Genomic DNA, 13,199 nt, shown 5'->3' on the forward strand with positions numbered 1-13,199 from the left:
ATAGCAACACATTCAACATCACTTGATCATTCCCATGGCTGTTTTCACTAAATATAATCAACCTATGTAATTCTAAAACTTCTGATAGTAATAAGCTATCAATTATCGAATACTTGAAAACCAATGTTATTAAATTAATCCTCACAGTGTGCTCCAAAATTTAGACTATTATTTTAAATTTATAGACTATTACTCAGAGAGGGAAAGTAACTTGTTTAACATGTCTACTAAGGAGCAGGGATATGATTCAAAATCAGGAATACTCAAAATTTCAAATTCTGTGTGCTCTAATATTTATACCCTACAATGGGTAAAAATTACTATCCCTATTTAATAAGCAAGAAGCCTTCTGAAAACTTATCCAAGTAGAAAAACCATACAACTTGGGGAAAAGAAAATTTTGATTTAGTCAAGTTTAGATTTTAGTTTCACGATGAATTAAATTCTGTACTAGGAGTAGAAAAAAGTAAAAAAGGAATACCAACAGGTAAGGAAAAAACTTAAGCACAGGTGGAAGTGCCAGACTGACTCCTATATTATTAAAGAGTTTCTAATTAAACCCCATGCAATACAATTACTGAGTTTAATCCTCTAATCATAACTTTTACTGCTCTATCTATATATTATGAATGGTAAAATATGCAACAAAAAATTAAAAATGCATTTCAGGGGCATTTTCTGAAAAGAGAAAATTTACTACTCTAAGAAAATAAAGTATTTGTAGGTAATTTAATTTCATCTCCAATACCTCAATCCCTCTGGAAATTTTAAGAATTCAATAGAAGTCATTACTTAGGTTTTACTATGAAAAGGAAGAATATTTGAAATATAAACTATAAAAATAAAGGGCAAAGAAATAGTCTTCACCCCCATTCCAATTTATTGTTTGAATCACCTTTCCAAACAAGGGCAAAACTAGTATATAAAAATGATTTTTATTGCTCTTTTTGTTGATTTGTGTGACTCTATTAACCCTCTTCTCTGAGACACTCTTCTGACTTATAAATGGTGCTGCCTTTTGGATAGCCAAATTCAAAATTCTTAAAAAAACATGCCCCAGTCTACTTAACGGTTCCTGATTCTAAGTCTCAAACTTTACCTCAGCAGGTGTTTTAAGATCGTCTGGTTTCTCCCACGTAGACTGTTTTGTTTCAGTATTATAGTAGTAAGTCCTTCCATCAGGGGATTTATGTTCAGTCCACATTGATTTCTGAAGAAAAAAAAAAAGTACAAAAGATACAAATTATGTAATAATGCCACTGACAGTGAATATAAGTATGCATCCTTAGTTTCAAGGTAGTGAAACAATTAAACTTTTTAAATGGCCAAATTCAGTTTAAGTCATTATTAAATCTGTCCATGGAAATAGGGAGAAAACTGAAAACAAGAACATCTTAAAAGTACTTCAAAAGCAGCACGTATCAATGAAGGTTTTAGGACCTCTCTTAAAATTACGAAGATAGGACTACTAAAAATAGAAACATTTTAACATCTGAACATAAGACAATCCAAATCTATACCTAGTGAATAAGAGTAAATGAACTAGATGTTATTTTAAACAAGTGGATTGATCATATTTTCATCTACTCTAATCCAAGGAATAAGTATATCAACCTGGACAGAAATTTTAATGGGCATGGCACAAGGATACAGCTCTCAAAATTGGAAAAAAAAAAATCTTTTGGATGACAGAGTTAACTATCAGGAAGATGAAATCTAACAGGGATAAAATTGAACACAAATGCCATGAAACCATAAGGTGGGTGATATAAAATTTTATGTGAAATTGATATAGAATAAAAAAATCTTTTTATAAGGGATCAAACAAAATTATAAAGAACCTGCTAAAATTTGCTAATGAAATCTCAGGAATTAATAGTCTTTGATCATAAAGTTTTATAAGTTATCATGAATGAATGAATGAATGCTATCTAAAGAAGTGGGTCCACTTATGGACACCATGTTTTTCAAATGGTAACAAACTTGATCATCATTGAAGGAGGGATATCAAGATGACCTATTTTTTTTTCCAATCTAAAACATTATTGTACATTCCTCTAGGAAACAAAAATAAAATCATTCACATCATCACATGCTAGTTTTGTCCATCAGATTGTACTCAAAATGTATTGAAAAACTGATTCGTAGACTTTCATATTATCAAATAATCACTTTTATGCATACATAAAAAGGAAAACAGGCAAAGTATTTATTACTTAATCTTCACAGAATCCTTTTTAATCAGGTGCTCATGTCTGTTATATACCAAACAATATCCTATGGCACCAAGAATACGGTAAGTATTGACCTTTAAAATTTATTTGGCTATTTATTGTTGGCACCAGGGACTGAACCCAGGATCACTTAACTAACCGAGCCACATCTCCAGACCTTTTCATTTATTTTAAAACAGTCTCAAGTTGCTTAGGGTCTCACTCCATTGCTAAGGCTGGTTTTGAACTTATGATCCTCCTGCCTCATCCTCCCCAGCTGCTAGGATTACAGGCATGTGCCGACACACCAGGGCATTTCTTTTAAAAAATTGTAAGTGCAAAACAGTCTTCTTTTGTATACATATGAAGCTTCCCACACTACAATCAACTTTATTAAGAGTTAACTGACTTTAAATTTCTGCTTTGGGAATGTGGCTGAACATATGTGATATAGAGTTTTTCCAATTTTAGTGCCATAATCATTTTACTCCTAGCTACAACCTAGAGAACCAAGAAGTAATAATACTTCATATGATTTAAATGAGATGAAGTAAAGTTTATTTTCTATTACATCTGAAAAGAGAACTAGTGTAAATGTAGAGAAAGTGCTCATAGCCATCAGAATTCACAGAAAAATTTCTAGGTGCCAGAAAATATTTGGTTTTCTGTTATTTACCTACATTAACATCTTTTCATCGAAAGGCAATGCAATCAGAGACAAGTGTATGGAAACCTCACCTGTATGAGTAATGCTTTATTTCATAAATTAAATGGTGTTAAGATAAAGGGTTTGTGTGTGTGTGTGTGTGTGTGTGTGTGTGTGTATGTATATATATATATATATATATATGTAGCATCTTGAAATTTTACTATATAAATTCAGGTTGGTGTACTATAAGTGCCCAAAATACATTTACACTTTCCAAGTCACATTTGCTAAAGGGCATGAAGGAAAGAGAAATTTCACCAGAATATATAAAAAGATAAATAATGAAGTACGTAAGGAATGATGTACAGTTGATCAAATAACGTGGAGAGAAGAGTGGTGCATAAGTTAATAAAATAAATAGTAATCAATTTGGTATTCATTATCTATTACTTTATTTAGATCCCACAAGTATAATACAATACAGGTATAACCACTATCTACGTTTTATTTTGCCTTTGTTTGTTATTTCCATAATCCCAGAGGGCTGGGGACTCGAACCGAGGTCTCCAGCATGAGAGGCGGGCACTCTACGAGATGGGCTATATGGCCCGCACTATCTTCGTTTTATAGGTAAAAAAATAAAGGTTTAAGAGGGCTAATTAATAACTTGATCACAGAAACTTAGGAAATAAGACTACAAGAGAACAAATCAATCACATTTTGCTCTAAAGAGCACATTTTAACAGCACTGACACTGTCCTCAAGCATACTGTCTATATAGAAAATCTCTATCATAAGGACAAATTCCTGATCAAGTACTTAGTACTAAGCCCTGTGTTGTTTTACATTAATTTTCATTTAATTCTTTTCAGAACCCTATGAGGTAGTTCCTATATTTACAGATGAGAAAACAGAGGAATAAGAAAATAAAGTAACATACTAATATAAAAAAAGCTACTAAATTGATGATAATATTGTCCCTGCTAAGATAGTATTATGGAGGAAGACTTGAACTACTCAGTCACTTCAAAGAGAAATAGCAATTATGTATAGATATCTTTAATAACATGCAAGATATCATTTATACAAAAATTAAGCCTGGAGTGAGAAAAATGAGCTGATAAATTTATTTTTTTACTTGTAACAACTTTTCTTTGAAAGTATCTAATGTGCAACTTAAAACTACCCTCATAGAACAAAATAAGATTCATATAGTTTTTAAGCAATACTGGTTATATTAGTATAGTGTATTCATAAGACAAATGAAAACATGTTAATTACAGAAAAATTCTTATTGTTCTACAAAATTACTATTTTATTAATCACAACCAGTCTCAAATATAATACGCACACTCCCTACAAAAGATTTAAGTCTGACCTTGCAGAATCGGGGAAAACAATAGTGACTAGGATGAACATTCTGCAAAATCCAAAGCCAGGAATTTACTCGAGTCTTTGGGGCATTACAGAAGTTATTAAGATATTCCTCAAATTGGAGCTTTTGTATTATTATGCACTTTTGCCACAGATGAGACCATTACCCAAATTATTTTGTTACCAAATCAGACAGGATGGCAGTTATGGGAATCAATCAAAAATAAGTATTTTTTTTAACAAAGTTTATTCTAGGAGTGTATCTGAAAATTAAGGGACACAAGTGAGAACCGTTAATATAAAATGTTAAAAGGATAATTTATGTTTCTGTTGGGAATAAAATTAATATAAATTCTCTGAAGGGGAATTAAGAAGTTCTTATCAATACTGAAAATGAAACCAACCATCTCCTAATCCTAAAACTTGACTGTGCAAAGTCCCATTGATAATACTGTGAACATGTGTAAAGATGTTCTCTACAGGAATGGTGAAAAACTGGAGATAAATCAATATCCACCTATTAAAAAACAGCAATTAAGGTCCACTCATACTATCAATGTATCCTATTAATATAATGAAAAAATGTCTAAGATACAATGTTGAGTAAAAAGATTAAGAAACTGTACCAAATGACATGGTCATAAATATATACAGAAAAAAGAAATCAGTGAAATGTATAGAAAACTTGGAATCAGAAAAACATATAATAATTGCAAGATTATTAATACATTTTTGAGCTTCAGGAAAAATCTAAACAATAGAAAGTAGGTTATGAAGAAATCAATATTCAAACTCAACTATGTATATGTAAGAGGCATTTTTATACACATCCATATTGATACAATGTATGAACTAAATTTATACACTGAAACTAAGGAAAAAAATTGCTAAACCCAACCATTATTTAGGAAGAAATGAAACAAAACAACAAAAATCTTACTACCCTAATTAAAGAACATTAAAGAGAGAGAGAAAAAAAAAAAACCCAAAAAACAGCACTATAATTGAGGGAGAACAAAATCACAGGCATAGAAGAGATTTAAACACATTTCAAATTGTGAAGAAAGTAACTTCTTGGAGAACTATCAAAATTCACCCCCAAAAGCTCATACTACTTGAATATCTCAGTTATCAAAAAGGAACCAACCAAAAGGTTTCATAGCACACTAAGTAACTTTTGAAGAAAATACACCTGCAATGTTGTAGCCTTATTTCAGATGATAAAAGGATAAAAAAAACTCTCCAATTTAAAAAAGTACCAAGAAAAGTAGGAAATGTTACTTATAAATTTAAAAAAGTAAGCAGTATATTTGTGAAGTTATCTTCACCTTGCAATGTATAAACTTTGACCAAGCAGAATTCTTTTTACATAAGTGCAAGAGTAGTTTAATATTGGGAAATCTATAAAAAATTATTTCAGTTAACAAACCAAATGAACAAAAATATATAATCTAACCTAAATATTCTTGGTAACAATAAAATCACACCCTGAAAATTGAGTTCTCAAGAATTCAAAATAGTAACAATGTCCTGAAGAGTGTGTGTAGGTGTGTTTACATAAATTTTAAGTGAAATCTAGTTAAGATAAGCTATTGTAATTAATAGGGGAATCTGGTAATGTTAATAATTATAAATTAGCAAAAAATCATTGAATAAACAGTAATAAGTTTCAAATAAAAATGAGAAAAAACACTATTTACAATAAGTTTTTATAATGAAAATAGAAATAACAATAAATAGGACAATTGTTTGTCCTACCTAAATAGAATTTAAAGCAAAAACTATAACGGAAAAAGGAGGATACAATATACTGAAAAGTTCAGAAAACATCCTGAACACATATGCATATGGTAATTCAGCCTTGAAATATACAGACCAACAGAAAACTACCAGGGAAAAGGGACAACTTTTCCAGTAAGACTGTAACCTACCCATTTCCTTAAGTAGATCGAACAGATCAAAGATATGCCAAGGTACAGGTGTAGCAAAATAACTTTAAATTATTTGCACACAGAATATTTCTAAAAACTACCCTTGAATAAGAATATAAAATGAAGTCTTAATACAGAATCTTACAGACCTGTGCTTTCTGATCCTAATACAAAAAATATAGCTTATAACCTCCCTCCACCCCCCAATAACAATCCATGAACTAAGTTGACTGGCTAGGGGAAAAAAAACAGATTTAATTTTTCATTAACATTAAAAAATTTCTGTTCTGCAAAATACTAATGAGATTGAGAAGACATGACACAGAGACTAAGAGAAAATATCTGTCAAAGACATCTCATATCTAAAATACAGAGAAATTTTAAAATTTAAGAACAAGGAATCAACCCACTTAAAAAACAGGCAAATGATCTGAAGAAACAGGTGGTACTAGGGCCCTGCCTCATTTACCAAAGACACTTATTCAGTAAATAAGCACATGAAAAGAAGCTTCATATCACAACTAACTAGGAAACTGCAAGTTAAGATAAATACCTATTAAACTCAACCAAATCCTAAACACTGATAAAGTCAAACACTGGTGAGAATGAACTCTCATTCATTGCAATCAGGAACTCAGAACAGTATAGTCACTTTGGAAAACAGTTTGGTGATTCTTAAAAAAATTAAACATACGTGTAGTATATAATCCCACATTGGAGCTCCTTGGCATTTATACAAATGAGCTACAACTCAAGTATACACTGAAACCTACATATAGGTTTACAGCAGTTTTACTCACAACTGCCAAAACTTGGAAGTTACCAAGATGCTCTTCAGTAGGTTAATGGATAATTAAATTGTGGTACATTTAGACAATGAAATATCATTCAGTGTTAATAACAAATGAGCTATCAAGGCATGAAAAGGCAGGGAGGAAACTTAAATGCATGTCACTAAATTCTGAAATAGGTACATACTATATGTTTTCAACTATATGACATTCTGGAAAACGCAAAACTGGAGACAGTATAAAGTTAATGGTTGCCAGAAGTCCAAGGGAAGCACAGAGTATATGGAGAAGGGGAACCACTGTATACTACAATATACGTCAAAATATATGCAACATAAATACTAAAACAAAACTACCAAAAAAAAGGTATCTGAAAACCAGTGAACTGGTTTTATTAAAAACTTGTGTTTTTAATAAAAACAAAAAAGAATCAATTATGTAAAATTATATGTAAACTCCAGAAGCTAGAAAAACAGCAACACAGTAACCAAGAAAGAAATAAATAAGATAGCTGTTATGGTTTGGATGTGAAGTATCCCCCAAAAGCACCTTCACTGATGCAGGAGGTGAAATGATTTGGTTATGAGAGTATATCCTAAAAAGTCCATCCTAATTAGAACAAACTACTATACTAGGTGGTGACTGGGATGGTGGTGCATGTATGGAGGACGTACTGGGGGCCTGCCCTTGGGAGTTGTATCTTGTTCCCCTGGATCCTCATCAATTCTTCCAAAATTGAAATTAATTAAATAGCATCTCAGGTGAAAACATCAAATATTTTGAGTATGTGTGGGTAAGTGTAGTTATAGGAGTATAGGAGAATTCAAATGCTAGTATCTGAAAATACATAAGAAAACCATTTAAAACCACAAAAACTTTCTTGATTAAAAAAATATTAAGTAGCGTCATTTTATTTGGAGAAAACATAATATTGCATTAGAAAAACACAAACAGAAATAGACAGTGGAAAAGGAAATCCAGAAATAGATGCCAAAATATATGGGAATATAAAACAAAAAAGATTTCAAACATGAGAAATAATGGTTTGATAGACAACTGACACAGCTGACTATCTTATAAACATTTCAGAAGAATCAAACTCTTAAATAGTAAAATAATAAAGTAATAAAAATCTTCCAAGAAAGTATAGGACACTATGAGTGATAAAATATAAACAAAGAGAAAAACAGGAAAGGATGGGGACAGGTTAAGAGAAGAGAAACTAAAGAAGCAAATAAAATGGTCAATCTCATTAAGGAATCAAATAATAACTATCAGTTTACATCCATTAAACAAATTCAAATGACTTGTAATGATTACTGCTATGAGGGATTTTTGGAGAAAAGGATATGCTAGTACACTTTTATAAGAAATGTAAAATTTATATTTTTCTTGAAAAACAACATGAGTTACATATACTCCATCCCAAAAACATTATTCCTGGAATCTTTCTTAGATGTGAAGAAAAGACTTTTGTGTGTCTATGGGTGGGGGAGAAATCTCAGGACAAAACTGGCTGTTCATCAATAGGTGAAAGGTCAAATAAATTAATGTATTACTATGCCAAAGAATACTTTTAAAAAAAATTTTTTTGTGTACTGGGAATTTAACCCAGGAGCAATTTACCACTTAGCTACACTCTCAGCTCTTCATTTTTTATTGAGACAGGTCTCACTAAGTTGTTTAGGGCCTCACTAAGTTCCTGAGGTTAGCCTTGAGCTACTGATCCTCCTGTCTCAGCCTCCTAAGCTGCTGGGATTATAGGCAAGTGCCACCATGTCCAGCTCAAAGGATACTTTCTAAAGTAATTCAAATGATTTCATCTATAGGATGGGAATTGACACAAAATTTTCACAATTAACTTTGAAACAAAAAACATAAAACAAAAATATATTTACAATTACTAAAAAAAAAAATAAAAAATTATGGTAAATTATATATGCATATACAGACATGAGGCATGTATTTCATTGTAACTCACAATATGTGCAAAGAGATTATGAATAAAGTATTAACTGTGGTGGTTTTCTCCTGCTGGAAATATTCAGGGTTAACTTTATTTTCTTCTTTATAACTTACGTGTGCTTTGTTTTCCTCCAGTAAACCATGTTATTTAAATAAGCAGGAAAAACATGAAACTATTTTTTTCCTGAAAATAAAAGCAGGTACTCATAATAAATGAACACCAGGTAAATACTGTTTAAAAGCCAAAGATACAAGAATACCTTAAAAGTATTTAAAGAAGGTTCTCAAAAATTACCCCCCCCCAAATGTAAAACATAGTTGCAATAAATTTAAGTTTTCTGAATATCCTCACAGATGCAGGATTGGAATGAGGGGGTATGTATCTCACTGCTTAGCATGCAGGAGGCTCTCGGTTGGATCCAAACAGTCCGTACAACCAACCAATGAAACGAACAAACAATAAAACAAAAAAAGAACTGGAATAACAGCTACCTCTCAGTATTGTTATGATTAAATATTGTTATTTACATAAGCTCTTCCTTTGATTATCTGTAAGGAATAGCAAAAAAAGAAAATCCCTGATAAAGACAGAGAAATAAACTGTATTAGACAAGTTGACATTAGAAAGAAATTAACATGTTAAATAAAAGAAAAAGTCTATATTAGGTTTATAAGAAGAAGCAAGCATATATAAAAATTTCTATATATAAAAAAAAAAAATGCCTTCAACTGTAATACTTACCTGAAAATACAAGGTTAATAATTATACCATGCTTGCCTTCTAATTGTGGAGAGAATTAAAATCCTTGTAAAAACTTACAAATGTGATTCTTGTTTGATATGGATTGAATATGGTTTCTCCTCACTAAAGTTCTTGCTGAAGCTTGTCTATCATATGGCAATGTTGGGAGATGGTTCCTCTAAGAGGTGATTAGTTTCTGAAGAATTAATGTTTTTTTTCTCCATGGAGGAAGTTCTTGCTTTTGGAGACTGAATTTGTAACTTTGAGTGGACTGCTATAGACATTTAGCCTTCAGCTTCATTTCTTTCGTTCTTTTTTTACCATGTGATCATTTCCATCACTTTCTGTTTCTCATTGCACTTCCCCCAGGTGAATACTTCTGTCACTTGTGAAATATTCAAAGGGCTCTCATCAGATTTGAACAGATTTGGGTGGCTTGATCCTGGATTTTCAGCTTTCGAAACTGTGAGCTATATCAACTTCTTTCCTTTATAAAGTCACCAGTTTCAGTATTTTGTTATAGCCACACAATACAATGACATGATTTCTTTAAAAATCCCATCAAAATTAGATTTTTTAAAATACGCTTATCAACTTTTGGCCTAGAAAATTAAGAATCAGTATACAGCAGATAATCTTTAGAACAGAAATAAGGATTAATATAGTAGCCTAAAAAATACAATGAAATAAATACAGAGGTTTAAATAGTACTTACTGCGCCAGATGTTGTGCCTAAAAAAAATAAAGACAAAATATTTACTGTGAAAAATCATGCTCTTTAATAGTTTCAGTATCTATTTATATAATTTTTTTCCTCCATATTCTTTTTCAAAGATGGTATATATGTCCTACATGACTGATGTGTTTACCCTCTTACCACACATTACTCTGGTAGTATAACACATTTTTATAACTTGAATTTTCAACCTCTAAACTTACTCAGAGCCAATATGAGAAGTATATACCTTGACTTCTACTTCTTCTCTTGCTATTATATGTATTTATCTCAATTCCTTCTCCTTTGCTATATTTATTACCAAAGTACAAAAATGCCCTGACCTCTAATCCTAGGCTTTAGATTTCTGGTAATGTCAACAACTACTTTGGTTCGACACTTGTGCTATATGATACAGTAGCTGTTACCCACACACATTCCTGTTTAAATTAAAACTGATTAAGATTACATTAAAAGTTTTGAAAATTGGATCCTCAAATATACTAGCCACCTTTCAAATATTCAATAATTATATGTGGCTTTTGGCTACAGTTATTTGACAGTATGAATAATCTGTAACTTTAGAAACTATTTAACTTAATAAAAAGAAAACAAAGTTCACACATACTAGGAAAACTCAAAAGACATAACTATGGACATGGACATCAATGGGAAAACCAAAGCATAGCAAAAGTAATTAAAAAGAAATTTTAACATAATTTCTTGGGATTACTTAGGGTAATGGTACCCATCTCTAGATAACTAAATAGGATCTTAAAAACTGTACAAGGTATTTCAGAACATCTTTCTAGTTTAAATAAGTAATGACTTTTTTTGAAACATTTTTGATACATGAATTATGACCAATAACAAGCCTGAAGGAAAACACATGGTATATGTTAAACATGTTTCAACCAGTAACATTTAAAACAAAGAATATTTTGACATATTTCATGGGATAAAGTTCAGTACCTGGCATGATAACTTATGTGGAAAATGACCTATTAGTGAACAATGAAGCACTACTAAGACAAATAACAGCCTCACAAAACAAAATGATCAGATATTGGTTAAAGAAAGGAAAAAGAAAATTATAAATTCCAGTGAGTATAAATAAGGGCAAACAGAAAAATCATGTGAAGTAGCCCAGAAGCTGGAGGAGAGCAAACATTCCACATTTAATGTGTATAGCTGCTAACTCACTCCCATGTTACCAAGTACAAATATGGACTCAACCAGAGTTCATTCATTCTACAAATATTCTTGGATCACACTTACTATGTTGACAGGACTGGACTATTTTGGGGCACTGAAATTCAGATCATTCAATGTTTCAACATAAATTCAATCTTCATGTAAAACCTAGACTTTAGATGTCAAAAATAATTACAATATTTAAAAACATGTGCAGGCTAAAGTCTGGTCCAGAATTCCTAACTTAAAACTATGATAATTTCCTAATCATAAAGTCCAAGAGAAACTGCTTTTATTCTTCATTGTAATACTGCTGCTCCTCTCCAAATGAAGTGCCCCATACATAGTATACATACCTGCAGCTACATCCATACTATTTACTCCTGGCTGTTAAGAAGAAAAATGAAATTACTAACATTCGCCTTATTGAAACTACATTTTATAATTTATACATGACACACAGTGAATGACCACTATGTATGATTCTCAAGCCACAATGGCAACAAAAGCCATTACTGTCCCTGAATGAACATGAAACTCTTTACGTCCTTATTTATCCCACCTCAGAGTGAAAATGTGTAAGTTTTACTAACTATATTAATATGTTAGAAATTATAGAGCAGGACTCCATACCCCACAGGAAATTTTTATATAATATATAGTATAAATGATGTTACTTTTCAATATTTGGAATTCTGAAATACATGTGGCCTGAAGGGAGTATCTCATACCTATTCATTACAACTACCACACTATTAGGAAATGAAAAGGTTAAACTAATTTGAATTTCACACTCATGTATATATTATTATAATGCCCAATAGGGGTACTAAGGCTGTTCATGGATTTTCTAAGTGATTTGCTACCATTGAATTCTCAAGGAAATGTGGATTTCAAATTAAATATTTTGATTTCTAAATCTAGTATTAATCGTACTGTATCAATTTTTTATTAGCACTCTGTAAGTAAATATTTAGTCTTTAAAAAAATGCCTAGTAAAGTAAACGTCTACCGGACTACTTAAATGCTTCTGATTCACGAATGATATTTTTCAGTATTCCGGTCTTAATACAGAATTTAATAACTAAGGATGTACAGCATCAACACTGGGAAAAATGTAGATGCCTACAGAGACTTGACCTAAAAGTCAACTGCAATTCCTAGATTACATTTTAGTACTCTGGAGACATTAAAAAGCTAAAAAGATTGCCTGTAATACATATGTATAATTTCATACATAAAAGTAGTCAATCAAAACATCAGAGAAATTAGTTATTTTCATAAGATTACCGGTAAGGCAGGTTGCATGGAAGCCTGAGACATATGAGACATCATCATTCCAGGCATTACTGAAGACATCATTCCAGGCATCTAAAAGAAAAGTAAAAAAAGGTTACTATAAAAAACCAAATCACTTAATGTGACTTTAAAAAGTGTACACAACTTAAGAATAAAACCACTCAAACTATACTAAATGCATAGTATGCTTAGTAAGTGCTTGTTGAATGAATGATTTACTTCATCAATGATTTATTTTAATACTCATGTGGTAATTTATATGTACATTCAAAATTGTTTTCACAAGTAAATTTCAAAGTATGGACTCATACTATCTCTAACTTAGT

The 13,199-nt window shown here is 31.2% G+C and overlaps 1 protein-coding gene across 9 annotated transcripts in view; it reads right to left on the reverse strand.

Moving 5' to 3' along the window:
• The window catches only part of PRPF40A (pre-mRNA processing factor 40 homolog A), a 52,550-nt gene that overhangs the window by 23,674 nt on the left and 15,677 nt on the right, over positions 1-13,199 (reverse strand). For 7 of the 9 annotated variants that reach the window (XM_079133282.1, XM_079133280.1, XM_079133279.1 and 4 more), the window contains 4 exons: positions 12,865-12,945; positions 11,931-11,961; positions 10,381-10,397; positions 1,100-1,210 (listed from right to left, as the gene is read on the reverse strand). In XM_079133282.1, the coding sequence (XP_078989408.1) occupies positions 1,100-1,210; positions 10,381-10,397; positions 11,931-11,961; positions 12,865-12,945 (240 nt within the window). The remainder of the gene's footprint in view (positions 1-1,099; positions 1,211-10,380; positions 10,398-11,930; positions 11,962-12,864; positions 12,946-13,199) is intronic. The other 2 variants (XM_079133281.1, XM_079133278.1) reach the window with 1 other exon arrangement.

This window comes from Sciurus vulgaris (genome assembly GCF_902686455.1).
Source record: "Sciurus vulgaris genome assembly, chromosome: 3".
NCBI lineage: Eukaryota > Metazoa > Chordata > Mammalia > Rodentia > Sciuridae > Sciurus > Sciurus vulgaris.